General features: G+C 46.3%; 1 protein-coding gene across 2 annotated transcripts in view; it reads right to left on the bottom strand.

Annotated features, from left to right (window-relative positions):
- Positions 1–88: 88 nt before the first annotated feature.
- Positions 89–25,472, bottom strand: part of LOC139553023 (inositol hexakisphosphate kinase 1-like) — a 198,914-nt gene continuing 173,530 nt past the window's right edge. For both annotated transcript variants that reach the window (XM_071365020.1, XM_071365025.1), the window contains exons 4-6: positions 23,162–23,343; positions 10,067–10,242; positions 89–7,813 (exon numbers count right to left, since the gene is read on the bottom strand). In XM_071365020.1, the coding sequence (XP_071221121.1) occupies positions 7,124–7,813; positions 10,067–10,242; positions 23,162–23,343 (1,048 nt within the window). In that variant the 3' untranslated portion in view covers positions 89–7,123. The remainder of the gene's footprint in view (positions 7,814–10,066; positions 10,243–23,161; positions 23,344–25,472) is intronic.

Genomic DNA, 25,472 nt, shown 5'->3' with positions numbered 1-25,472 from the left:
AGACTCGAGCAGTTGAAAGGTGTTGCAGTTGTTTTTATACATTAAAAATGAAATACAAAATAAGAGACAAAAAAACGACACAGAAACATTTCTTTCTTAAATAAATGTTTTATAGCTCACATTCAATGTTGTCATAAAGAGGTCATATTATAATTCTTAAAAAAATATCCATCCATGCAACAACAACAGAAGGAAAAAGATACTCTCGGGTAATATATATATATATATATTCTTCTACAAGTAATTTCTCAGATCTATGGAAACACTGATAACATCAACCACAGAGGAAGAATTCTCACTACTTCTTCCAGATCCCTTTATAGACTCATGTGGATTCTTCTTACATTCTTTTATAACATTTTTGATTAGTATATTCCATTATCTTTGTTCTAAATGGGCACCCTATTCCCTATATAGTGCACTATTTTAGACCAGGGACCATTGGGCTCCCGAGTGGTACTGCATCTCAGTGCTAAAGAGGTGTCACTACAGACCCGGGTTCGATTCCAGGCTGTATCACAACCGACCGTGATTGGGAGTCCCATAGGGCGGCACACAATTGGCCCAGCGTCGTCCGGGTTTGGCCTTCGTTGTAAATAAGAATTTGTTCTTAATTGACTTACCTAGTTAAATAAAGGTTAAATAAATAAAATACAAGTAGTACACTATAGGGAGTAGGGTTCTGGTCTAAAGTAGTACACTATAGGGAATAGGGTTCTGGTCTAAAGTAGAACACTATAGGGAATAGAGTTCTGGTCTAAAGTAGTGCACTATAGGGAATAGGGTTCTGGTCTAAAGTAGTGCACTATAGGGAATAGGGTTCTGGTCTAAAGTAGTACACTATAGGGAATAGGACTAGGAATAGGAGGCGCTCCGCACTGCTAAAGCTAACTCTCTCTCCTCTGCTCTCATCCTTCTAGACCTATCGGCTGCCTTTGATACTGTGAACCATCAGATCCTCCTCTCCACCCTCTCCGAGCTGGGCATCTCCGGCGCGGCCCACGCTTGGATTGCGTCCTACCTGACAGGTCGCTCCTACCAGGTGGCGTGGCGAGAATCTGTCTCCGCACCACGTGCTCTCACCACTGGTGTCCCCCAGGGCTCTGTTCTAGGCCCTCTCCTATTCTCGCTATACACCAAGTCACTTGGCTCTGTCATATCCTCACATGGTCTCTCCTATCATTGCTATGCAGACGACACACAATTAATCTTCTCCTTTCCCCCCTCTGATAACCAGGTGGTGAATCGCATCTCTGCATGTCTGGCAGACATATCAGTGTGGATGACGGATCACCACCTCAAGCTGAACCTCGGCAAGACGGAGCTGCTCTTCCTCCCGGGGAAGGACTGCCCGTTCCATGATCTCGCCATCACGGTTGACAACTCCATTGTGTCCTCCTCCCAGAGTGCTAAGAACCTTGGCGTGATCCTGGACAACACCCTGTCGTTCTCAACTAACATCAAGGCGGTGACCCGTTCCTGTAGGTTCATGCTCTACAACATTCGCAGAGTACGACCCTGCCTCACGCAGGAAGCGGCGCAGGTCCTAATCCAGGCACTTGTCATCTCCCGTCTGGATTACTGCAACTCGCTGTTGGCTGGGCTCCCTGCCTGTGCCATTAAACCCCTACAACTCATCCAGAACGCCGCAGCCCGTCTGGTGTTCAACTTTCCCAAGTTCTCTCACGTCACCCCGCTCCTCCGCTCTCTCCACTGGCTTCCAGTTGAAGCTCGCATCCGCTACAAGACCATGGTGCTTGCCTACGGAGCTGTGAGGGGAACGGCACCTCCGTACCTTCAGGCTCTGATCAGGCCCTACACCCAAACAAGGGCACTGCGTTCATCCACCTCTGGCCTGCTCGCCTCCCTACCTCTGAGGAAGTACAGTTCCCGCTCAGCCCAGTCAAAACTGTTCGCTGCTCTGGCACCCCAATGGTGGAACAAACTCCCTCACGACGCCAGGTCAGCGGAGTCAATCACCACCTTCCGGAGACACCTGAAACCCCACCTCTTTAAGGAATACCTAGGATAGGATAAAGTAATCCTTCTAACCCCCCCCCCCCCTTAAAAGAGTTAGATGCACTATTGTAAAGTGGTTGTTCCACTGGATATCATAAGGTGAATGCACCAATTTGTAAGTCGCTCTGGATAAGAGCGTCTGCTAAATGACTTAAATGTAATGTAAATGAATAGGGCTCTGGTCTAAAGTAGTGCACTATATAGGGAATAGGGTGCCATTTGGGACGCAGATGTCGTCTCTGGTGGTTTGTTTGGCTGCAAACTAAAAACACATTTTCCTCGAGGAAACTTCATTTTAGGCAAATGCCCCCTTTTTTTTAAAAGGTTAAAACAAATTAAGATAACACTTTTTTCCTTTTCTTTTTTTTGTTGGAAGATGGTAATATATGTCTAGCAAGCTGCTTTGAAAATTCATTTCTTTGGGCATCTTGAAATAGTTTTTTCCTTCCATCTAAACCCATGTTATTCCTCCAAAGCATTTCTCTGGGTTAATTAACCAGAACAATGTGTTTCTGGACAATAACACATTACAAAGCCCTGCCAAGTAGGGCTGATAGACAGGTCTTCCTTCACCAACAGGTGGAAATGCCATTATCATATTTTTCCATATTAATAAGAGTATGAAGAAAAAAAGGTATTGAATAAATAAGAATGAGTTTGGAACTCTGGGGGTCAGCAGTCAACAACGCAACTCTTTAAACAGTTGTGGAGGAGAGTGACTTGACTTTTTTCTGGAGACTTTTCCCCCCATAAATGGCAATATCCAGAAACAAGGGATCACAAATCTAAACACAAATAAAACCCAATAGAATTGATTCTAGAATCAGAATAGAATGTAGTAGATAGAATTGGTTCTAGAATCAGAATAGAATGTAGTAGATAGAATTGGTTCTAGAATCAGAATAGAATGTAGTAGATAGAATTGGTTCTAGAATCAGAATAGAATGTAGTAGATAGAATTGGTTCTAGAATCAGAATAGAATGTAGTAGATAGAATTGGTTCTAGAATCAGAATAGAATGTAGTAGATAGAATTGGTTCTAGAATCAGAATAGAATGTAGTAGATAGAATTGGTTCTAGAATCAGAATAGAATGTAGAAGATAGAATTGGTTCTCGAATCAGAATAGAATGTAGTAGATTCATCTCTAAACCTTAGTCAGTCATTCAACAGTTCTGGTTTGTTACTACTGCAATAGTAATAAGTGCTTTTTACAATTCTGGCCACATCAAAAAGTCAGATCATGTGCTTGTGTAGAATTAGAGCATAGATAGACTTAATAATACAATATTATAGCACAGTAGTGCTTTTAGTCACAGTAGGGTTGCAAAGTTCTGGTAACTTCCTCAAAAAAACCAAAGGTTTTTCCAGAACTATTGATAGGAGGATTCCGGATTTCCTGCTGATTCTGGGAACCTTCCAACTGGAGTTTCTCGAAAACCTGGGAATTTTGCGAAAGTTTTTTTTAGAAAGGTTTGTGGTCATAGGCAGGTCTTTAAAAACGTCGTTGCTGGGCTGTGTCGGATTGAAACGTCGTTGCTGGGCTGTGTCGGATTGAAACGTCGTTGCTGGGCTGTGTCGGATTGAAACGTCGTTGCTGGGCTGTGTCGGATTGAAACGTCGTTGCTGGGCTGTGTCGGATTGAAACGTCGTTGCTGGGCTGTGTCGGATTGAAACGTTGTCAATAAAGCTGTGTGTGACATCAACAGTGTGTGAGGGCCTTCCTGTTCTTTACACATTTGGGGAAAGTTACCAGAAATGTACACACCTATCAGTGATATTCAACTGAAAAAAGACCAGACCTGCATCCTGCCAGAGCAGAGGGGGAACAATGATCCACATGAACTGTTATGATTTATGGCTACAGTGCAACATTCTACAACCAATCTACACAGAGAGACATCCTAACCAAATGACTGCCTCTCACTCCATGGTGAGTAGGCTGGGGGACAAAGGGAGGACACAGGAGAGGAAGAGAGAGAGAGAGAGAGAGAGTGTGGTGAGGGAAGAGTGGACAGTCTCTTACTAACTTTTTGCTACACGTGTTAAAATGGAGGACAAGGGTTCACTGTGTATCGGTGGTGAGAGAGTAGCAGACCTGGGTTCAAATACTACTTCAAAATATTTTAAATGCTTTGAGTGTTTACTTCAGTCTGCCTGTTGTTCCAGATCACAGGTAGGATTTGCACTTTTGTGACTATTCTATTTGTTTAATTTTACCATGCAAGCTCAATCAAGCCCTGCTTAAAGTATCTGAAATAATTTGAACCCAGGTCTGGCGATAAGTCCGCCCCTTGACGTGACTTAAACGCCCCAGAAGAAAATAAGTACTATAAAATTTAAGAAATAATAATCAATAGGGTGCCCAATAATCATGCTTTGATGCTTTCAATTCACCTTCAACAGTGCAAAGAAAAAAAAAGGAAAGAGATATTTGATATTTTCAGGATCATAAAATCAGAGAAAGTTGTAAAGATGACGGAGTCCCAATGGCATACCTGGGCTGGGACCGGCCTAAATACCAGACACTGGTAGAGGGAGGGACTGACCAAGATCAGGAAGAAAATATATTTAAATAATAATATTCTAGAACTTTAAAGTGAAACGGTCGGTTACTCTTTTGGAACTGAATAAGAGAGATGAGTATAAAAAGCAACAACATATAACGGACCTGTTTCTAAATTAGATGACCGTGTGCAGACAGACAGACAGACAGACAGACAGGCAGACAGACAGGCAGACAGACAGGCAGACAGGCAGACAGACACACAGGCAGACAGACAGGCACAGACAGACAGACAGGCAGACAGACACACAGGCAGACAGACAGATAGGCAGACAGAGACAGACAGGCACAGACAGACAGACAGACAGACAGACAGACAGACAGGCAGACAGACAGGCAGACACACAGGCAGACAGACAGACAGGCAGACAGACACACAGGCAGACAGACAGAGCAGTGTGGTATTTCAGCCTGAAGGTTGCGTCCCTTAATTGCACCCTATTACCCATGTAGGTCACTACTTATGACCAGGTCCCATAGGGCATAGGGAAACCCATAGGGCTCTGGTCAAAAGTAGTGCACTAGATAGGGAATAGGGTGCTATTTCAGCCACACATGGGTTGTATTTATTTTTAAACTTGTTTTATCCAGAGGCAGAGCCAAGTATTAACCCTTTACCTCCCTTCTTTGTTTTACAGTAAAGCTCTCAACTCTCACAGCAGCCTGTAAGAAATCTGCTCTTTCTTGTTTTACAGTAAAGCTCTCATCTCTAACAGCAACCTGTAAGAAATCTGCTCTTTCTTGTTTTACAGTAAAGCTCTCATCTCTAACAGCAACCTGTAAGCTCCTTTCCTTGTTTTACAGTAAAGCTCTCATCTCTCACAGCAGCCTGTAAGAAATCTGCTCTTTCTTGTTTTACAGTAAAGCTCTCATCTCTCACAGCAGCCTGTAAGAAATCTGCTCTTTCTTGTTTTACAGTAAAGCTCTCATCTCTCACAGCAGCCTGTAAGAAATCTGCTCTTTCTTGTTTTACAGTAAAGCTCTCATCTCTCACAGCAGCCTGTAGGAAAGCTCCTTTTTCTTTTTAAGCCCTGATAGGAATACTGCTGTAAGGGACTTAGCTAAGTCCCTTTCCCCAAGACCCCACGCAAACCCAGCCCTGGACCTGGACTTGCCCTGAGCAGTAGCTGCTTTACTTTCAAACCAAACCCTGCAATATTTTCAGCTGGCCACATAGCGGCGACAAACCCACAAGGCAAACAGACATTGCCCCTCTGTTTTTCCTTCAGAGGAATGGCAGCCATCTCTGTGCAGGAGGACGTAACAGGACTGTAGATGCTCCCTGTATGTTTCTCATGAGTCTAACCTAGCAGAGAGGATATAACAGGACTGTAGATGCTGCCTGTACGTTTCTCATGAGTCTAACCTAGCAGAGAGGATATAACAGGACTGTAGATGCTCCCTGTACGTTTCTCATGAGTCTAACCTAGCAGAGAGGATATAACAGGACTGTAGATGCTCCCTGTACGTTTCTCATGAGTCTAACCTAGCAGAGAGGATATAACAGGACTGTAGATGCTCCCTGTACGTTTCTCACGAGTCTAACCTAGCAGAGAGGATATAACAGGACTGTAGATGCTCCCTGTACGTTTCTCATGAGTCTAATCTAGCAGAGAGGATATAACAGGACTGTAGATGCTCCCTGTACGTTTCTCATGAGTCTAATCTAGCAGAGAGGATATAACAGGACTGTAGATGCTCCCTGTACGTTTCTCATGAGTCTAATCTAGCAGAGAGGATATAACAGGACTGTAGATGCTCCCTGTACGTTTCTCATGAGTCTAACCTAGCAGAGAGGATATAACAGGACTGTAGATGCTCCCTGTACGTTTCTCACGAGTCTAACCTAGCAGAGAGGATATAACAGGACTGTAGATGCTCCCTGTACGTTTCTCATGAGTCTAATCTAGCAGAGAGGATATAACAGGACTGTAGATGCTCCCTGTACGTTTCTCATGAGTCTAATCTAGCAGAGAGGATATAACAGGACTGTAGATGCTCCCTGTACGTTTCTCATGAGTCTAATCTAGCAGAGAGGATATAACAGGACTGTAGATGCTCCCTGTACGTTTCTCATGAGTCTACTCTAGAAGGAGCACAACAGTCAGAGAGGAGAGTGACCTTTACAGCCTACGGTCATGATCTTTAACCTTTACAGTCAGACTCCACTCCCACACCCAGGTTCTTCTTGTTTTCATATTAATTCTGACCTTTTCTTTCCTTCTCCAAATGTAATCATCAAGGACAGGGGTAGTAGCACTTTAGGAGAGGAGGAGGATGAGGAGGGTGGACAGATCTGAAGACGCAGGATGAAGATGTGTCAGGTTCGGGTTCTCTTCTCTTCTCCTGAACGATGGACATCGGTGCGTCCCAAATGGTACCCTATTCCCTACACAGTGCACTTGTTTTGACCCGAGCCCCGTGGGCCCTGGTCAAAAATAGTGCACTATAAAGGGAATAGGGAATACCCTTTGAGACACATCCAATGTGTCAGTCCCAGGTTCTACCGCTACAGGTTCTACCGCTACAGGTTCTACCGCTACAGGTTCTCCTCCTTTATGCCCTCCAGGATCTTGATGAGGCTCTCCAATCCAAACACGTAGCCTCGGTCCGGCCCGTCGTGCACCGTCTGGTCGTCACGGAAACCTTTGAAGGTGCTGTGGGCAAAGTCTATCATGCGGACGTCCACACTGACGCTAGGGCTGGAGGGGCGGGTTTGAGGACGAGGTGGGCCGTGAGGGTCCGAGGGAGGCTGCTGTGGCTGTGGAGGGGCGGTGGGGCAGTGTGGTGGTGGTAGGAGAGACTGCGGGAGCTGGAGGGGTTCTTCGGTCGGTCTTTGGACCATTTGGAGACCCGATAGTAACCCCGGTCCCTGGACACTCATTCCTACTCCTGGGTTGACCAGCGCCACCTCCTCCTTCTCGGAGGGCATCTCAGCGGCTGGCTGTGGTACAAGCCGTGGTGCTTTCTGCCAGACGTGGGCCAGCTCAGGCTCCTTCCCCTCATAGATGATGAGCAGGGAGGATGAGTAGAAGCGGTAGGTGGTCTGTCTCTCCAGAACGGCTTTCAGGCTGCGTAACTGACACAGCATGGGCTCAAACAGGTCCTTCCTGAGCGACGCCCCGTTGTGCAGGTATTGGTGGAGGGCGTGGCGGAAACCCTCGATGGACAGGCTGCGGCCGTAGTACTTGTTCCTGCACAGATAGTGGCCCGTATCCATCTGGTACACCTGGACCATAGAACCACAGAGAGAACAGAGGTTAGACCTGGACCATAGAACCACAGAGAGAACAGATGTTAGACCTGGACCATAGAACCACAGAGAGAACAGAGGTTAGACCTGGACCACAGAACCACAGAGAGAACAGAGGTTAGACCTGGACCATAGAACCACAGAGAGAACAGAGGTTACACGTGGGCCATAGAACCACAGAGAGAACAGAGGTTAGACCTGGACCATAGAACCACAGAGAGAACAGAGGTTAGACCTGGACCATAGAACCACAGAGAGAACAGAGGTTAGACCTGGACCATAGAACCACAGAGAGAACAGAGGTTAGACCTCCGACGTTGTCGGAGCTACTGTGTCTAGAGACAAGCTCAGAATCTACGGCGTAGTCGGAGCTACTGTGTCTAGAGACAAGCTCAGAATCTACGGCGTAGTCGGAGCTACTGTGTCTAGAGACAACCTCAGAATCTACGGCGTAGTCGGAGCTACTGTGTCTAGAGACAAGCTCAGAATCTACGGCGTAGTCGGAGCTACTGTGTCTAGAGACAAGCTCAGAATCTACGGCGTAGTCGGAGCTACTGTGTCTAGAGACAACCTCAGAATCTACGGCGTAGTCGGAGCTACTGTGTCTAGAGACAAGCTCAGAATCTACGGCGTAGTCGGAGCTACTGTGTCTAGAGACAAGCTCAGAATCTACGGCGTAGTCGGAGCTACTGTGTCTAGAGACAAGCTCAGAATCTACGGCGTAGTCGGAGCTACTGTGTCTAGAGACAAGCTCAAAATCTACGGCGTAGTCGGAGCTACTGTGTCTAGAGACAAGACAACCTCAGAATCTACGGCATAGTCGGAGCTACTGTGTCTAGAGACAAGACAACCTCAGAATCTACAGCGTAGTCGGAGCTACTGTGTCTAGAGACAACCTCAGAATCTACAGCGTAGTCGGAGCTACTGTGTCTAGAGACAACCTCAGAATCTACGGCGTAGTCGGTCGGAGCTACTGTGTCTAGAGACAACCTCAGAATCTACGGCGTAGTCGGTCGGAGCTACTGTGTCTAGAGACAACCTCAGAATCTACGGCGTAGTCGGAGCTACTGTGTCTAGAGACAACCTCAGAATCTACGGCGTAGTCGGAGCTACTGTGTCTAGATACAACCTCAGAATCTACGGCGTAGTCGGTCGGAGCTACTGTGTCTAGAGACAACCTCAGAATCTACGGCGTAGTCGGAGCTACTGTGTCTAGAGACAACCTCAGAATCTACGGCGTAGTCGGAGCTACTGTGTCTAGAGACAACCTCAGAATCTACGGCGTAGTCGGAGCTACTGTGTCTAGAGACAAGCTCAGAATCTACGGCGTAGTCGGAGCTACTGTGTCTAGATACAACCTCAGAATCTACGGCGTAGTCGGAGCTACTGTGTCTTGAGACAACCTCAGAATCTACGGCGTAGTCGGAGCTACTGTGTCTAGATACAACCTCAGAATCTACGGCGTAGTCGGAGCTACTGTGTCTAGAGACAAGCTCAGAATCTACGGCGTAGTCGGAGCTACTGTGTCTAGAGACAAGACAACCTCAGAATCTACGGCGTAGTCGAAGCTACTGTGTCTAGATACAAGACAACCTCAGAATCTACGGCGTAGTCGGAGCTACTGTGTCTAGAGACAACCTCAGAATCTACAGCGTAGTCGGAGCTACTGTGTCTAGAGACAAGACAACCTCAGAATCTATGGCGTAGTCGGAGCTACTGTGTCTAGAGACAAGACAACCTCAGAATCTACGGCGTAGTCGGAGCTACTGTGTCTAGAGACAACCTCAGAATCTACAGCGTAGTCGGAGCTACTGTGTCTAGAGACAACCTCAGAATCTACAGCGTAGTCGGAGCTACTGTGTCTAGAGACAACCTCAGAATCTACAGCGTAGTCGGAGCTACTAATCAATCCATCCTGCTCCAGAATAGACAAATCAAGAAAGCTATTAGAAATACTGCTACCATATAATTGATGGTACATATTTTAAGCATAATGCATCCATTTAATGTAAGGGAGCATGATTGTTCCTTGACAGGTCTTCTTGGCTTGGTATCCCTTGCATAAGAGGTCTCCTAATCTCAATGAGACTTCCATGTGAAATAAAGTTTAACAGAAGGTCAATTTCCTGATGAAAATGTGGGTGTTTGCTTCAGCTGTCTGAAAGCCTTTAGTGGAAAAACATCAATATTAACAAATGGTAAACGAACAAGAAGTAGGTCAGCCCTCACCTGCATTCCACAGACTCGCACGCCCAGGGTGGCGGAGGTGCTCTGTTCACACTTCTTCATCTGCCTGGCTGCCTTCTCCTCCGAGGCGTCGTCCCCGTGCTGCCGCGTGCCCATCTTCAGGTCCAGGATGCACGGGTAGCTGAAGTGGTGGACCACGTTCTCCAGGAGCAGGAACTCTAGGAGGGGTCAGAGGTCAAGGAGAACCACACTCTCTCTCTCTTGGGGAACAAGGAATCAGCTAAACAGTCAGAGTAATATTGCTGCTCCACTCATTCAGGGAGGAGGACAAAGACATGGAGGAGGTGAGTTGGACTCACGTTATGAGGTAGTCCTGCCTGCTTCTTCAAATCAGTGTCACCCTCGATCCAAGAGGGCATTTCCTCATGTTCTGATGGTTTGTCTATTAGGGCGTATCGTCCTGGGTTCAGAGCTTACTGACTCAAAACACTTTGTAGCAATAGTGTAAGCATCTACACACAACTAACTCAAGTATCGGGAGTACTATTTAGCTGTACACAACAGGAGGCAAATATATCAAAACATATACAGTATCTAATAGAGTGGAGAGGACATATGGGAGGGAGGGTACAGCCAAATAACAGAGCAACACCATCCTCTGGACTCCCCCACTGAGTGTCAAGTTGCTTGGAACTTTGAAGACGTACTTCGAAGACCAATAACTAAGTCCGTAAGCTGTAGATGTGTAGAGGATCGTAATACCACAGTGGATAACACCCAGCCATCTTAATACTACAGTGGATAACACCCAGCCATCTTTATACTACAGTGGATAACACCCAGCCATCTTTATACCATAGTGGATAACACCCAGCCATCTTAATACCACAGTGGATAACACCCAGCCATCTTAATACTACAGTGGATAACACCCAGCCATCTTAATACCACAGTGGATAACACCCAGCCATCGTAATACTACAGTGGATAACACCCAGCCATCGTAATACTACAGTGGATAACACCCAGCCATCATAATACTACAGTGGATAACACCCAGCCATCGTAATACTACAGTGGATAACACCCAGCCATCATAATACTACAGTGGATAACACCCAGCCATCATAATACTACAGTGGATAACACCCAGCCATCGTAATACTACAGTGGATAACACCCAGCCATCGTAATACCACAGTGGATAACACCCAGCCATCTTAATACCACAGTGGATAACACCCAGACATCGTAATGCTATACAGTCATTATAACACCCAGCCATCGTAATGCTATACAGTCATTATAACACCCAGCCATCGTAATGCTATACAGTCATAACACCCAGCCATCATAATGCTATACAGTCATTATAACACCCAGCCATCGTAATGCTATACAGTCATTATAACACCCAGCCATCGTAATGCTATACAGTCATTATAACACCCAGCCATCATAACGCTATACAGTAATTATAACACCCAGCCATCGTAATGCTATTCAGTCATTATAACACCCAGCCATCGTAACGCTATACAGTCATTATAACACCCAGCCATCGTAATGCTATACAGTCATTATAACACCCAGCCATCGTAACGCTATAGTCATTATAACACCCAGCCATTGTAATGCTATACAGTCATTATAACACCCAGCCATCGTAATGCTATACAGTCATTATAACACCCAGCCATCGTAACGCTATACAGTCATTATAACACCCAGCCATCGTAACGCTATACAGTCATTATAACACCCAGCCATCGTAATGCTATACAGTCATTATAACACCCAGCCATCGTAATGCTATACAGTCATTATAACACCCAGCCATCGTAACGCTATACAGTCATTATAACACCCAGCCATCGTAACGCTATACAGTCATTATAACACCCAGCCATCGTAACGCTATACAGTCATTATAACACCCAGCCATCGTAACGCTATTCAGTCATTATAACACCCAGCCATCGTAACGCTATACAGTCATTATAACACCCAGCCATCGTAACGCTATACAGTCATTATAACACCCAGCCATCGTAACGCTATACAGTCATTATAACACCCAGCCATCGTAATGCTATACAGTCATTATAACACCCAGCCATCGTAACGCTATACAGTAATTATAACACCCAGCCATCGTAATGCTATTCAGTCATTATAACACCCAGCCATCGTAACGCTATACAGTCATTATAACACCCAGCCATCGTAATGCTATACAGTCATTATAACACCCAGCCATCATAACGCTATACAGTCAGTATAACACCCAGCCATCGTAACGCTATACAGTCATTATAACACCCAGCCATCGTAACGCTATACAGTCATTATAACACCCAGCCATCGTAACGCTATACAGTCATTATAACACCCAGCCATCGTAACGCTATACAGTCATTATAACACCCAGCCATCGTAACGCTATACAGTCATTTTAACACCCAGCCATCATAACGCTATACAGTCATTATAACACCCAGCCATCGTAACGCTATACAGTCATTATAACACCCAGCCATCGTAACGCTATACAGTCATTATAACACCCAGCCATCGTAACGCTATACAGTCATTATAACACCCAGCCATCGCAACGCTATACAGTCATTATAACACCCAGCCATCGTAACGCTATACAGTCATTATAACACCCAGCCATCGTAACGCTATAGAGTCATTATAACACCCAGCCATCGTAACGCTATACAGTCATTATAACACCCAACCATCGTAATGCTATACAGTCATTATAACACCCAGCCATCGTAACGCTATACAGTCATTATAACACCCAGCCATCGTAACGCTATACAGTCATTATAAAACCCAGCCATCGTAATGCTATACAGTCATTATAACACCCAGCCATTGTAATGCTATACAGTCATTATAACACCCAGCCATCGTAACGCTATAGAGTCATTATAACAGCCAGCCATCGTAATGCTATACAGTCATTATAACACCCAGCCATCGTAACGCTATAGAGTCATTATAACACCCAGCCATCGTAACGCTATACAGTCATTATAACACCCAGCCATCGTAATGCTATACAGTCATTATAACACCCAGCCATCGTAACGCTATAGAGTCATTATAACACCCAGCCATCGTAACGCTATACAGTCATTATAACACCCAGCCATCGTAATGCTATACAGTCATTATAACACCCAGCCATCGTAACGCTATAGAGTCATTATAACACCCAGCCATTGTAATGCTATACAGTCATAACACCCAGCCAGCTGCTGTTAATCTTCTCTTATATCACAGCTGTGCAGCCAAACCTCTATTAAACTCCTTCTGATCTGCTAGTTCAATCCAATTTGTACTGGTCCAGAACCTTCCAGCATTCTTTGAACAACAGGCATATCTTTAGTGGTAATTCTATAGGTCATTCTGGATTGGGACATACAGCTGGATCTACAAAACAGATGGTGTGGAAAGAGACCAATTATGTGTATAAACCCTAGATGACTGACAGGGGGCGCTGGTTTGAAGACACTGCTCAGCCATTTTTATCTACTGATTTTGAAAGCTATAGAAGAAGAGCATTGTTTGTCTACATGCTATTTTTCCAAGTATATTCTGCTAGAGACATTTTTAATGCATACTTTTAAGTTATATTATGTGAATTAAAGATTTTAAAAATCTATAAAAATATCCCTTTGAGGATGTTAGCTTTGAACCCAAGTGCATTTACATTTACATTTAAGTCATTTAGCAGACGCTCTTATCCAGAGCGACTTACAAGTTGGTGCATTCACCTTATGATGTCCAGTGGAACAACCACTTTACAATAGTGCATCTAACTCTTTTAAGGGGGGGGGGGTTAGAAGGATTACTTTACCCTATCCTAGGTATTCCTTAAAGAGGTGGGGTTTCAGGTGTCTCCGGAAGGTGGTGATTGATTCCGCTGACCTGGCGTCGTAGGGGAGTTTGTTCCACCATTGGGGTGCCAGAGCAGCGAACAGTTTTGACTGGGCTGAGCGGGAGCTGTACTTCCTCAGAGGTAGGGAGGCGAGCAGGCCAGAGGTGGATGAACGCAGTGCCCTTGTTTGGGTGTAGGGCCTGATCAGAGCCTGAAGGTACGGAGGTGCCGTTCCCCTCACAGCTCCGTAGTGCAGGAGGTCAAGTCACAGTAAAATGTCCTTTTTTCCTCTCACTGGGCAGAACGCTGAGCAGGAATGTGTGAGCACAGTGGACATTCTAATCTGCCCCTTGACGTCTGTATTTTCCACTTTGCGTTGCAGCTGTACGTGTCAGACTGAGGGACAGTGTTTTCCTTTAACATGGGGGGGGGGGGGGGGGGGGGCTCCAGGGCTCATGTCTACTAAGCATTTCAAACAAAGAAGAAAAAAGGTTGATTGCAACGAATCCGGTCGCCTACTCCTCTTCTTTCTTTATACAAAGTAGAAAGACAGAGTCTGTGTCAGAAATGGCACCCTATTTCATAGTGCGCTACTTTAGACCAGGTCCTATAGGGAATAGGGTGCACTACTTTTGACCAGGGCCCATAGGGAAGAGAGTGCACTACTTTAGACCAGGACCCATAGGGAATAGGGTGCACTACTTTAGACCAGGACCCATAGGGAATAGGGTGCACTACTTTTGACCAGGGCCCATAGGGATTAGGGTGCCATTTGAGACGCAAAAGAGAAAGACAGTCAGGTACACAGTGACTGTCAACCACCCACTCCTAGGCCACCGGAGACAGAGACTAGGCTATCGTCCAAAATACCACCCTATTCCCTACAGTGCACTACTTTTGACCAGGGCCCATAGGGAATAGGGTGCACTACTTTTGACCAGGGCCCTATAGGGAATAGGGTGCACTACGTTTGACCAGACACATAGGTCGAGGACATCACACTCCATTCCCAACACTGAGAATGTGCAGTACAACATTTCTTCTGATAATATTTGGTTCCTGTGGTCTGTCTTGATACGGTCGGGAGAGAACCTGGCACTACTTTGACAGTAAAGGGGAGAACCTGACACTACTTTGACAGTAGGGAGAGAACCTGGCACTACTTTGACAGTAAAGGGGAGAACCTGGCACTACTTTGACAGTAAAGGGGAGAACCTGGCACTACTTTGACAGTAAAGGGGAGAACCTGGCACTACGTTGACAGTAAAGGGGAGAACCTGGCACTACTTTGACAGTAAAGGAGAGAACCTGGCACTACTTTGACAGTAAAGGGGAGAACCTGGCACTACTTTGACAGTAAAGGGGAGAACCTGGCACTACTTTGACAGTAAAGGGGAGAACCTGGCACTACTTTGACAGTAAAGGGGAGAACCTGGCACTACGTTGACAGTAAAGGGGAGAACCTGGCACTACTTTGACAGTAAAGGGGAGAACCTGGCACTACTTTGACAGTAAAGGGGAGAACCTGGCACTACTTTGACAGTAAAGGGGAGAACCTGACACTACGTTGACAGTAAAGGAGAGAACCTGACACTACTTTGACAGTAAAGGGGAGAACCTGACACTACTTTGACAGTAAAGGGGAGAACCTGGCACTAGGTTGACAGTAGGGAGAGAACCTGGCACTACTTTGACAGTAAAGGGGAGAACATGGCACTACTTTGACAGTAGGGAGAGAACCTGGCACTACTTTGACAGTAAAGGGGAGAACCTGGCACTACTTTGACAGTAAAGGGGAGAACATGGCACTACGTTGACAGTAAAGGGGAGAACCTGGCACTACTTTGACAGTAAAGGGGAGAACCTGGCACTACTTTGACAGTAAAGGGGAGAACCTGACACTACTTTGACAGTAAAGGGGAGAACATGGCACTACTTTGACAGTAAAGGGGAGAACATGGCACTACGTTGACAGTAAAGGGGAGAACATGGCACTACGTTGACAGTAAAGGGGAGAACCTGGCACTACTTTGACAGTAAAGGGGAGAACCTGGCACTACTTTGACAGTAAAGGGGAGAACATGGCACTACTTTGACAGTAGGGAGAGAACCTGGCACTACTTTGACAGTAGGGAGAGAACCTGGTACTACTTTGACAGTAAAGGGGAGAACCTGGCACTACTTTGACAGTAAAGGGGAGAACCTGGCACTACGTTGACAGTAAAGGAGAGAACCTGGCACTACTTTGACAGTAAAGGGGAGAACCTGGCACTACTTTGACAGTAAAGGAGAGAACCTGGCACTACTTTGACAGTAAAGGAGAGAACCTGTCACTACTTTGACAGTAAAGGAGAGAACCTGGCACTACTTTGACAGTAGGGAGAGAACCTGACACTACTTTGACAGTAAAGGAGAGAACCTGGCACTACTTTGACAGTAAAGGAGAGAACCTGGCACTACTTTGACAGTAGGGAGAGAACCTGGTACTACTTTGACAGTAGGGAGAGAACCTGGTACTACTTTGACAGTAAAGGAGAGAACCTGGCACTACTTTGACAGTAAAGGGGAGAACCTGGCACTACGTTGACAGTAAAGGAGAGAACCTGGCACTACTTTGACAGTAAAGGGGAGAACCTGGCACTACTTTGACAGTAAAGGAGAGAACCTGGCACTACTTTGACAGTAAAGGGGAGAACCTGACACTACTTTGACAGTAAAGGAGAGAACCTGGCACTACTTTGACAGTAAAGGAGAGAACCTGGCACTACTTTGACAGTAAAGGAGATAACCTGGCACTACTTTGACAGTAAAGGAGAGAACCTGGCACTACGTTGACAGTAAAGGGGAGAACCTGACACTACTTTGACAGTAAAGGAGAGAACCTGGCACTACTTTGACAGTAAAGGGGAGAACATGGCACTACGTTGACAGTAAAGGGGAGAACCTGGCACTACTTTGACAGTAAAGGGGAGAACCTGGCACTACTTTGACAGTAGGGAGAGAACATGGCACTACGTTGACAGTAAAGGGGAGAACCTGGCACTACTTTGACAGTAAAGGAGAGAACCTGGCACTACTTTGACAGTAGGGAGAGAACATGGCACTACGTTGACAGTAAAGGGGAGAACATGGCACTACTTTGACAGTAAAGGGGAGAACATGGCACTACTTTGACAGTAAAGGGGAGAACCTGGCACTACTTTGACAGTAAAGGGGAGAACCTGGCACTACTTTGACAGTAAAGGGGAGAACCTGGCACTACTTTGACAGTAGGGAGAGAACATGGCACTACGTTGACAGAAAGGGGAGAACCTGGCACTACGTTGACAGTAAAGGGGAGAACCTGGCACTACTTTGACAGTAAAGGGGAGAACCTGGCACTACTTTGACAGTAAAGGAGAGAACCTGACACTACTTTGACAGTAAAGGGGAGAACATGGCACTACTTTGACAGTAAAGGAGAGAACATGGCACTACGTTGACAGTAGGGAGAGAACCTGGCACTACTTTGACAGTAAAGGAGAGAACCTGGCACTACTTTGACAGTAAAGGGGAGAACCTGGCACTACGTTGACAGTAAAGGGGAGAACCTGGCACTACTTTGACAGTAAAGGGGAGAACCTGGAACTACTTTGACAGTAAAGGGGAGAACCTGGCACTACTTTGACAGTAAAGGGGAGAACCTGACACTACTTTGACAGTAAAGGAGAGAACCTGACACTACTTTGACAGTAAAGGGGAGAACCTGACACTACTTTGACAGTAAAGGGGAGAACCTGGCACTACTTTGACAGTAAAGGGGAGAACCTGGCACTACTTTGACAGTAAAGGGGAGAACCTGACACTACTTTGACAGTAAAGGAGAGAACCTGACACTACTTTGACAGTAAAGGGGAGAACCTGACACTACTTTGACAGTAAAGGAGAGAACCTGACACTACTTTGACAGTAAAGGGGAGAACCTGACACTACTTTGACAGTAAAGGAGAGAACCTGACACTACTTTGACAGTAAAGGGGAGAACCTGACACTACTTTGACAGTAAAGGAGAGAACCTGGCACTACGTTGACAGTAAAGGGGAGAACCTGACACTACTTTGACAGTAAAGGGGAGAACCTGACACTACTTTGACAGTAAAGGAGAGAACCTGGCACTACTTTGACAGTAAAGGGGAGAACCTGGCACTACTTTGACAGTAAAGGAGAGAACATGGCACTACTTTGACAGTAAAGGAGAGAACCTGGCACTACGTTGACAGTAAAGGAGAGAACCTGACACGACTTTGACAGTAAAGGAGAGAACCTGGCACTACTTTGACAGTAAAGGGGAGAACCTGGCACTACTTTGACAGTAAAGGGGAGAACCTGGCACTACGTTGACAGTAAAGGAGAGAACCTGACACTACTTTGACAGTAAAGGAGAGAACCTGGCACTACTTTGACAGTAAAGGGGAGAACCTGGCACTACTTTGACAGTAAAGGGGAGAACCTGGCACTACGTTGACAGTAAAGGGGAGAACCTGGCACTACTTTGACAGTAAAGGGGAGAACCTGGCACTACTTTGACAGTAAATGGGAGAACCTGGCACTACTTTGACAGTAAAGGGGAGAACCTGGCACTACTTTGACAGTAAAGGAGAGAACCTGGCACTACGTTGACAGTAAAGGGGAGAACCTGGCACTACTTTGACAGTAAAGGAGAGAACCTGGCACTACTTTGACAGTAAAGGAGAGAACCTGGCACTACTTTGACAGTAGGGAGAGAACCTGGCACTACTTTGACAGTAAAGGGGAGAACCTGGCACTACTTTGACAGTAAAGGAGAGAACCTGGCACTACTTTGACAGTAAAGGAGAGAACCTGGCACTACTTTGACAGTAAAGGGGAGAACCTGACACTACATTGACAGTAAAGGAGAGAACCTGGCACTACTTTGACAGTAAAGGAGAGAACCTGGCACTACTTTGACAGTAAAGGGGAGAACCTGGCACTACTTTGACAGTAAAGGGGAGAACCTGGCACTACTTTGACAGTAAAGGGGAGAACCTGGCACTACTTTGACAGTAAAGGGGAGAACCTGGCACTACGTTGACAGTAAAGGAGAGAACCTGACACTACTTTGACAGTAAAGGGGAGAACCTGGCACTACTTTGACAGTAAAGGAGAGAACCTGGCACTACTTTGACAGTAAAGGGGAGAACCTGGCACTACTTTGACAGTAAAGGAGAGAACCTGGCACTACTTTGACAGTAAAGGGGAGAACCTGGCACTACTTTGACAGTAAAGGGGAGAACCTGGCACTACTTTGACAGTAAAGGGGAGAAGCTGGCACAACTTTGACAGTAAAGGGGAGAACCTGGCACTACTTTGACAGTAAAGGGGAGAACCTGGCACTACTTTGACAGTAAAGGGGAGAACCTGGCACTACTTTGACAGTAAAGGGGAGAACCTGACACTACGTTGACAGTAAAGGAGAGAACCTGACACTACTTTGACAGTAAAGGGGAGAACCTGACACTACTTTGACAGTAAAGGGGAGAACCTGGCACTACTTTGACAGTAAAGGGGAGAACATGGCACTACTTTGACAGTAGGGAGAGAACCTGGCACTACTTTGACAGTAAAGGGGAGAACCTGGCACTACGTTGACAGTAAAGGGGAGAACATGGCACTACGTTGACAGTAAGGGAGAGAACCTGGCACTACTTTGACAGTAGGGAGAGAACCTGGCACTACTTTGACAGTAAAGGGGAGAACCTGGCACTACTTTGACAGTAAAGGGGAAAACCTGACACTACTTTGACAGTAAAGGGGAGAACCTGGCACTACTTTGACAGTAAAGGGGAGAACCTGACACTACTTTGACAGTAAAGGGGAGAACCTGACACTACTTTGACAGTAAAGGAGAGAACCTGGCACTACTTTGACAGTAAAGGAGAGAACCTGGCACTACGTTGACAGTAAAGGAGAGAACCTGGCACTACTTTGACAGTAAAGGGGAGAACCTGGCACTACTTTGACAGTAAAGGAGAGAACCTGGCACTACGTTGACAGTAAAGGGGAGAACCTGGCACTACTTTGACAGTAAAGGAGAGAACCTGGCACTACTTTGACAGTAAAGGGGAGAACCTGGCACTACTTTGACAGTAAAGGGGAGAACCTGGCACTACTTTGACAGTAAAGGGGAGAACCTGGCACTACTTTGACAGTAAAGGGGAGAACCTGGCACTACTTTGACAGTAAAGGGGAGAACCTGGCACTACTTTGACAGTAAAGGGGAGAACCTGGCACTACTTTGACAGTAAAGGGGAGAACCTGACACTACGTTGACAGTAAAGGGGAGAACCTGGCACTACTTTGACAGTAAAGGAGAGAACCTGGCACTACTTTGACAGTAAAGGGGAGAACCTGGCACTACTTTGACAGTAAAGGAGAGAACCTGACACTACGTTGACAGTAAAGGGGAGAACCTGGCACTACTTTGACAGTAAAGGGGAGAACCTGACACTACTTTGACAGTAAAGGAGAGAACCTGGCACTACTTTGACAGTAAAGGGGAGAACCTGACACTACGTTGACAGTAAAGGGGAGAACATGGCACTACGTTGACAGTAAAGGAGAGAACCTGGCACTACTTTGACAGTAAAGGAGAGAACCTGGCACTACTTTGACAGTAAAGGGGAGAACCTGACACTACGTTGACAGTAAAGGGGAGAACATGGCACTACGTTGACAGTAAAGGGGAGAACCTGGCACTACTTTGACAGTAAAGGAGAGAACCTGACACTACTTTGACAGTAAAGGAGAGAACCTGGCACTACTTTGACAGTAAAGGAGAGAACCTGACACTACTTTGACAGTAAAGGAGAGAACCTGGCACTACTTTGACAGTAAAGGGGAGAACCTGGCACTACTTTGACAGTAAAGGGGAGAAGCTGACACTACTTTGACAGTAAAGGAGAGAACCTGACACTACTTTGACAGTAAAGGAGAGAACCTGGCACTACTTTGACAGTAAAGGGGAGAACCTGGCACTACTTTGACAGTAAAGGAGAGAACCTGGCACTACTTTGACAGTAAAGGAGAGAACCTGGCACTACTTTGACAGTAAAGGGGAGAACCTGGCACTACTTTGACAGTAAAGGGGAGAACCTGGCACTACTTTGACAGTAAAGGAGAGAACCTGGCACTACTTTGACAGTAAAGGGGAGAACCTGGCACTACTTTGACAGTAAAGGGGAGAACCTGGCACTACTTTGACAGTAAAGGGGAGAACCTGACACTACTTTGACAGTAAAGGAGAGAACCTGACACTACTTTGACAGTAAAGGGGAGAACCTGACACTACTTTGACAGTAAAGGAGAGAACCTGACACTACTTTGACAGTAGGGAGAGAACCTGACACTACTTTGACAGTAAAGGGGAGAACCTGGCACTACTTTGACAGTAAAGGGGAGAACCTGGCACTACGTTGACAGTAGTGTCAAAGTTAAAGTTAGGTTATAACTAGCAATGCAAGTGGATTTCTGATTCTAATAATATTACTACACAGATCATTCACCTAATATTAGCTAGCGAGCCAGCAAGCTAACGTTCACTAGCTAGCAAACAGTACACTTTAACTTGCAATGAAAATGGAACCATTTAACTTTGGGGTGGCAGGTAGCCAAGTGTTTAGAGCGTTGGACTAGTCACCGAAAGGTTGCAAGATCAAATCCCCGAGCTGACAAGGTCAAAATCTGTCGGTCTGCCCCTGAACAAGGCAGTTAACCCACTGTTCCTAGGCCGTCATTGTAAATAAGAATTTGTTCTTAACTGACTTGCCTAGTTAAATAAAGGTAAAATAAATACTGTCTTGTTTGGTCAGTGTTGTGTCACTCCGGTTCACACTGACCGTGGCGTGTACAGAAAGTAGCCCATCACTTTTTCCAACTGCTAACTTCAGGGCATCAATGTTGTTGAGAAAAGTAGCTAAACTTTTGTAGTTCTCGATGGCGCGGTTAGAAAGGACTGTCAACACATACTGAACAGCTCACGTTACAGACAGAAGCATCCTACACGGCAGACCAATCCAAACTCATCTCCCGGCATGTCCAGCCCATCCATTATCTCAGCCAATGATGGCTAGAGGGGAAGGTTGCTGACTTTGTCCCGTGGCTAAACCAACTAGGCTCGTAATTTAACCATTTTATTCGTATTTTCAGATGGATTACAAGTTTGTTATTAAGGCACATGAACGTTCACATTGTTCCAGAAAGCAATTCTGCCAAAAAGCACATTTTGATCATGTTTACGTTCAAACGCCTCTCCGGGGAAGTAGTGATGTGCGACATACGCCTTGGTTCCTGAAACGAGTCACATTTCGGCTAAACAGTCTATGTTGCATCCCAAATGACCCCCTATGACCTATATAGGGCACTACTTTGACACCCTATGACCTATATAGGGCACTACTTTGACACCCTATGACCTATATAGGGCACTACTTTGACACCCTATGACCTATATAGGGCACTACTTTGACACCCTATGACCTATATAGGGCACTACTTTGACACCCTATGACCTATATTAGGGCACTACTTTTTTTGACCAGAGACCTGAAGTAGTGCACTATACACGGGAATAGGGTTCCATTTGGGGCGGGAACGTGACCTCTTTTCCCCACAGGCTATTCTGACAGGTCAGAGCATGAGGGCGTTCCGGGGATCTCTGTTGTTAAGATCTCTGTTGTTAAGATCTCTGTTGTTAATGTGATGACACTAACCTTGACCAATGTCTTTCTGGGGGTTAATGAAGACCGTGTTAATGTTGATCCGGTGACCTTCCCTCTGGTTTATCCCTCTACATCTGGTTAGAGTACGTGTGAATAGAGAACTGAAATAACTAATCAATGAGGAAAACAGTCGGTCAGTCCCAGACTCCTCCTCATGGATCGTGTTTAACTTAACCTGGTCAAGTCCCGTGTTAGTACCTTCCCCTCTGTTAATTTACCTTTTAGACCGGTTCTATTTATCTGGCTGTGTACATGGAAGACTAATGTATTCCCTCATTGGTTGAGACTCAGTCAGTCCCAGACTCCTCCTCATGAAGTTCAATTGGTTGATCAACGATTGATAGTGTATCCTGTTATTCACATTCACCCAATAGGACTTTCCTAGTCTGTGACTCTGCTTCCAGCAGTACTCCCTGACTCTGTCTTATCGTGATGGTTAAAACGACGTGAGAAAAGGGATACTGTAGAGCTTCCTGTCCTTGGACTCTGATCTCATGCGGCTGAGCTGCTGCCTGTGACAGCGGAGACTCCAGGGGTTGTGGCTGATCTTCTCTGAGCCCAGGCCGCTGTTATTATCCAGCATCTGGAAGGGAATATCACTGTAGATCTGGAGCTCTAGACGAGGACTCTTCAGTTCCTGGAGACTGGAAGGAGAGGACACAGGAACAACAGGGTTAACAGCAGAGAGAGGGCACAGGTTAACAAACAGTTAACAAACAGGTTAACTAAGAGGTTAACTAAGAGGTTAACTAAGAGGTTAACTAAGAGGTTAACTAAGAGGTTAACAAAGAGGTTAACTAAGAGGTTAACAAACAAGTTAACTAAGAGGTTAACTAACAGGTTAACAAACAGGTTAACAAACAGGTTAACTAAGAGGTTAACAAACAGGTTAACAAACAGGTTAACTAAGAGGTTAACTAAGAGGTTAACTAAGAGGTTAACTAAGAGGTTAACAAACAGGTTAACTAAGAGGTTAACTAAGAGTTTAACAAACAAGTTAACTAAGAGGTTAACTAAGAGGTTAACAAACAAGTTAACTAAGAGGTTAACTAACAGGTTAACAAACAGGTTAACAAACAGGTTAACTAAGAGGTTAACTAAGAGGTTAACTAAGAGGTTAACTAAGAGGTTAACTAGAGCACCACAACAAGTCACTGTGGATCTGGAGCTCCGGATGAGGACTCTTCAGGAGACTGGACGGGGAGGACAATATATTGACAAGAGAGTCGAGTGACCGCTCTAACAATGGAAATACATGTCCTCAAAGATGAACGGCAGGCGGTAAGAGGCGAGATCAGGTAGGACCATTCTAGCCAATAAGAGTGCAGATACGTGTGTGAACATGGTTAGGGTTAGGTCAACTATTACAAAACAGGCTTCATTCTAAATCCTTCTGGGTTTACCCAGAAACCCTTGTTTTAAAAGGTCAACCAACTAACCCAGGGCACCACAGGTCAACTAGCCAACGGAGGGCACCACAGGTCAACTAGCCAACGGAGGGCACCACAGGTCAACTAGCCAACGGAGGGCACCACAGGTCAACTAGCCAACGGAGGGCACCACAGGTCAACTAGCCAACGGAGGGCACCACAGGTCAACTAGCCAACGGAGGGCACCACAGGTCAACTAGCCAACGGAGGGCACCACAGGTCAACTAGCCAACGGAGGGCACCACAGGTCAACTAGCCAACGGAGGGCACCACAGGTCAACTAGCCAACGGAGGGCACCACAGGTCAACTAGCCAACGGAGGGCACCACAGGTCAACTAGCCAACGGAGGGCACCACAGGTCAACTAGCCAACGGAGGGCACCACAGGTCAACTAGCCAACGGAGGGCACCACAGGTCAACTAGCCAACGGAGGGCACCACAGGTCAACTAGCCAACAGAGGGCACCAAAACAAACACAGCCAGGGCACCACAGGTCAACTAGCCAACGGAGGGCACCAAAACAAACACAGCCAGGGTACCACAGGTCAACTAGCCAACGGAGGGCACCACAGGTCAACTAGCCAACGGAGGGCACCACAGGTCAACTAGCCAACAGAGGGCACCACAGGTCAACTAGCCAACGGAGGGCACCACAGGTCAACTAGCCAACGGAGGGCACCACAGGTCAACTAGCCAACGGAGGGCACCACAGGTCAACTAGCCAACGGAGGGCACCACAGGTCAACTAGCCAACGGAGGGCACCACAGGTCAACTAGCCAACGGAGGGCACCAAAACAACCACAGCCAGGGCACCACAGGTCAACTAGCCAACGGAGGGCACCACAGGTCAACTAGCCAACGGAGGGCACCACAGGTCAACTAGCCAACGGAGGGCACCACAGGTCAACTAGCCAACGGAGGGCACCACAGGTCAACTAGCCAACGGAGGGCACCAAAACAACCACAGCCAGGGCACCACAGGTCAACTAGCCAACGGAGGGTACCACAGGTCAACTAGCCAACGGAGGGCACCACAGGTCAACTAGCCAACGGAGGGCACCAAAACAACCACAGCCAGGGCACCACAGGTCAACTAGCCAACGGAGGGCACCAAAACAAACACAGCTAGGGCACCATAGGTCAACTAGCCAACGGAGGGCACCACAGGTCAACTAGCCAATAACACTCTTAGGCTGCCCGATAACGCTCTTAGGCTGCCCGATAACGCTCTTAGGCTGCCCGATAACACTCTTAGCCTGCCCGATAACACTCTTAGGCGTCCCGCTCAAGCATTTAAATGGCAGAGAAATACCTGACTCTACCAAAGACCAGCTACCATTT

The sequence above is a fragment of the Salvelinus alpinus genome, chromosome 2 (assembly GCF_045679555.1).
Source record: "Salvelinus alpinus chromosome 2, SLU_Salpinus.1, whole genome shotgun sequence".
NCBI lineage: Eukaryota > Metazoa > Chordata > Actinopteri > Salmoniformes > Salmonidae > Salvelinus > Salvelinus alpinus.
The sequence above is the reverse complement of the archived record's forward strand: the minus strand, read 5'-3'. Positions and strand labels throughout refer to the sequence as shown.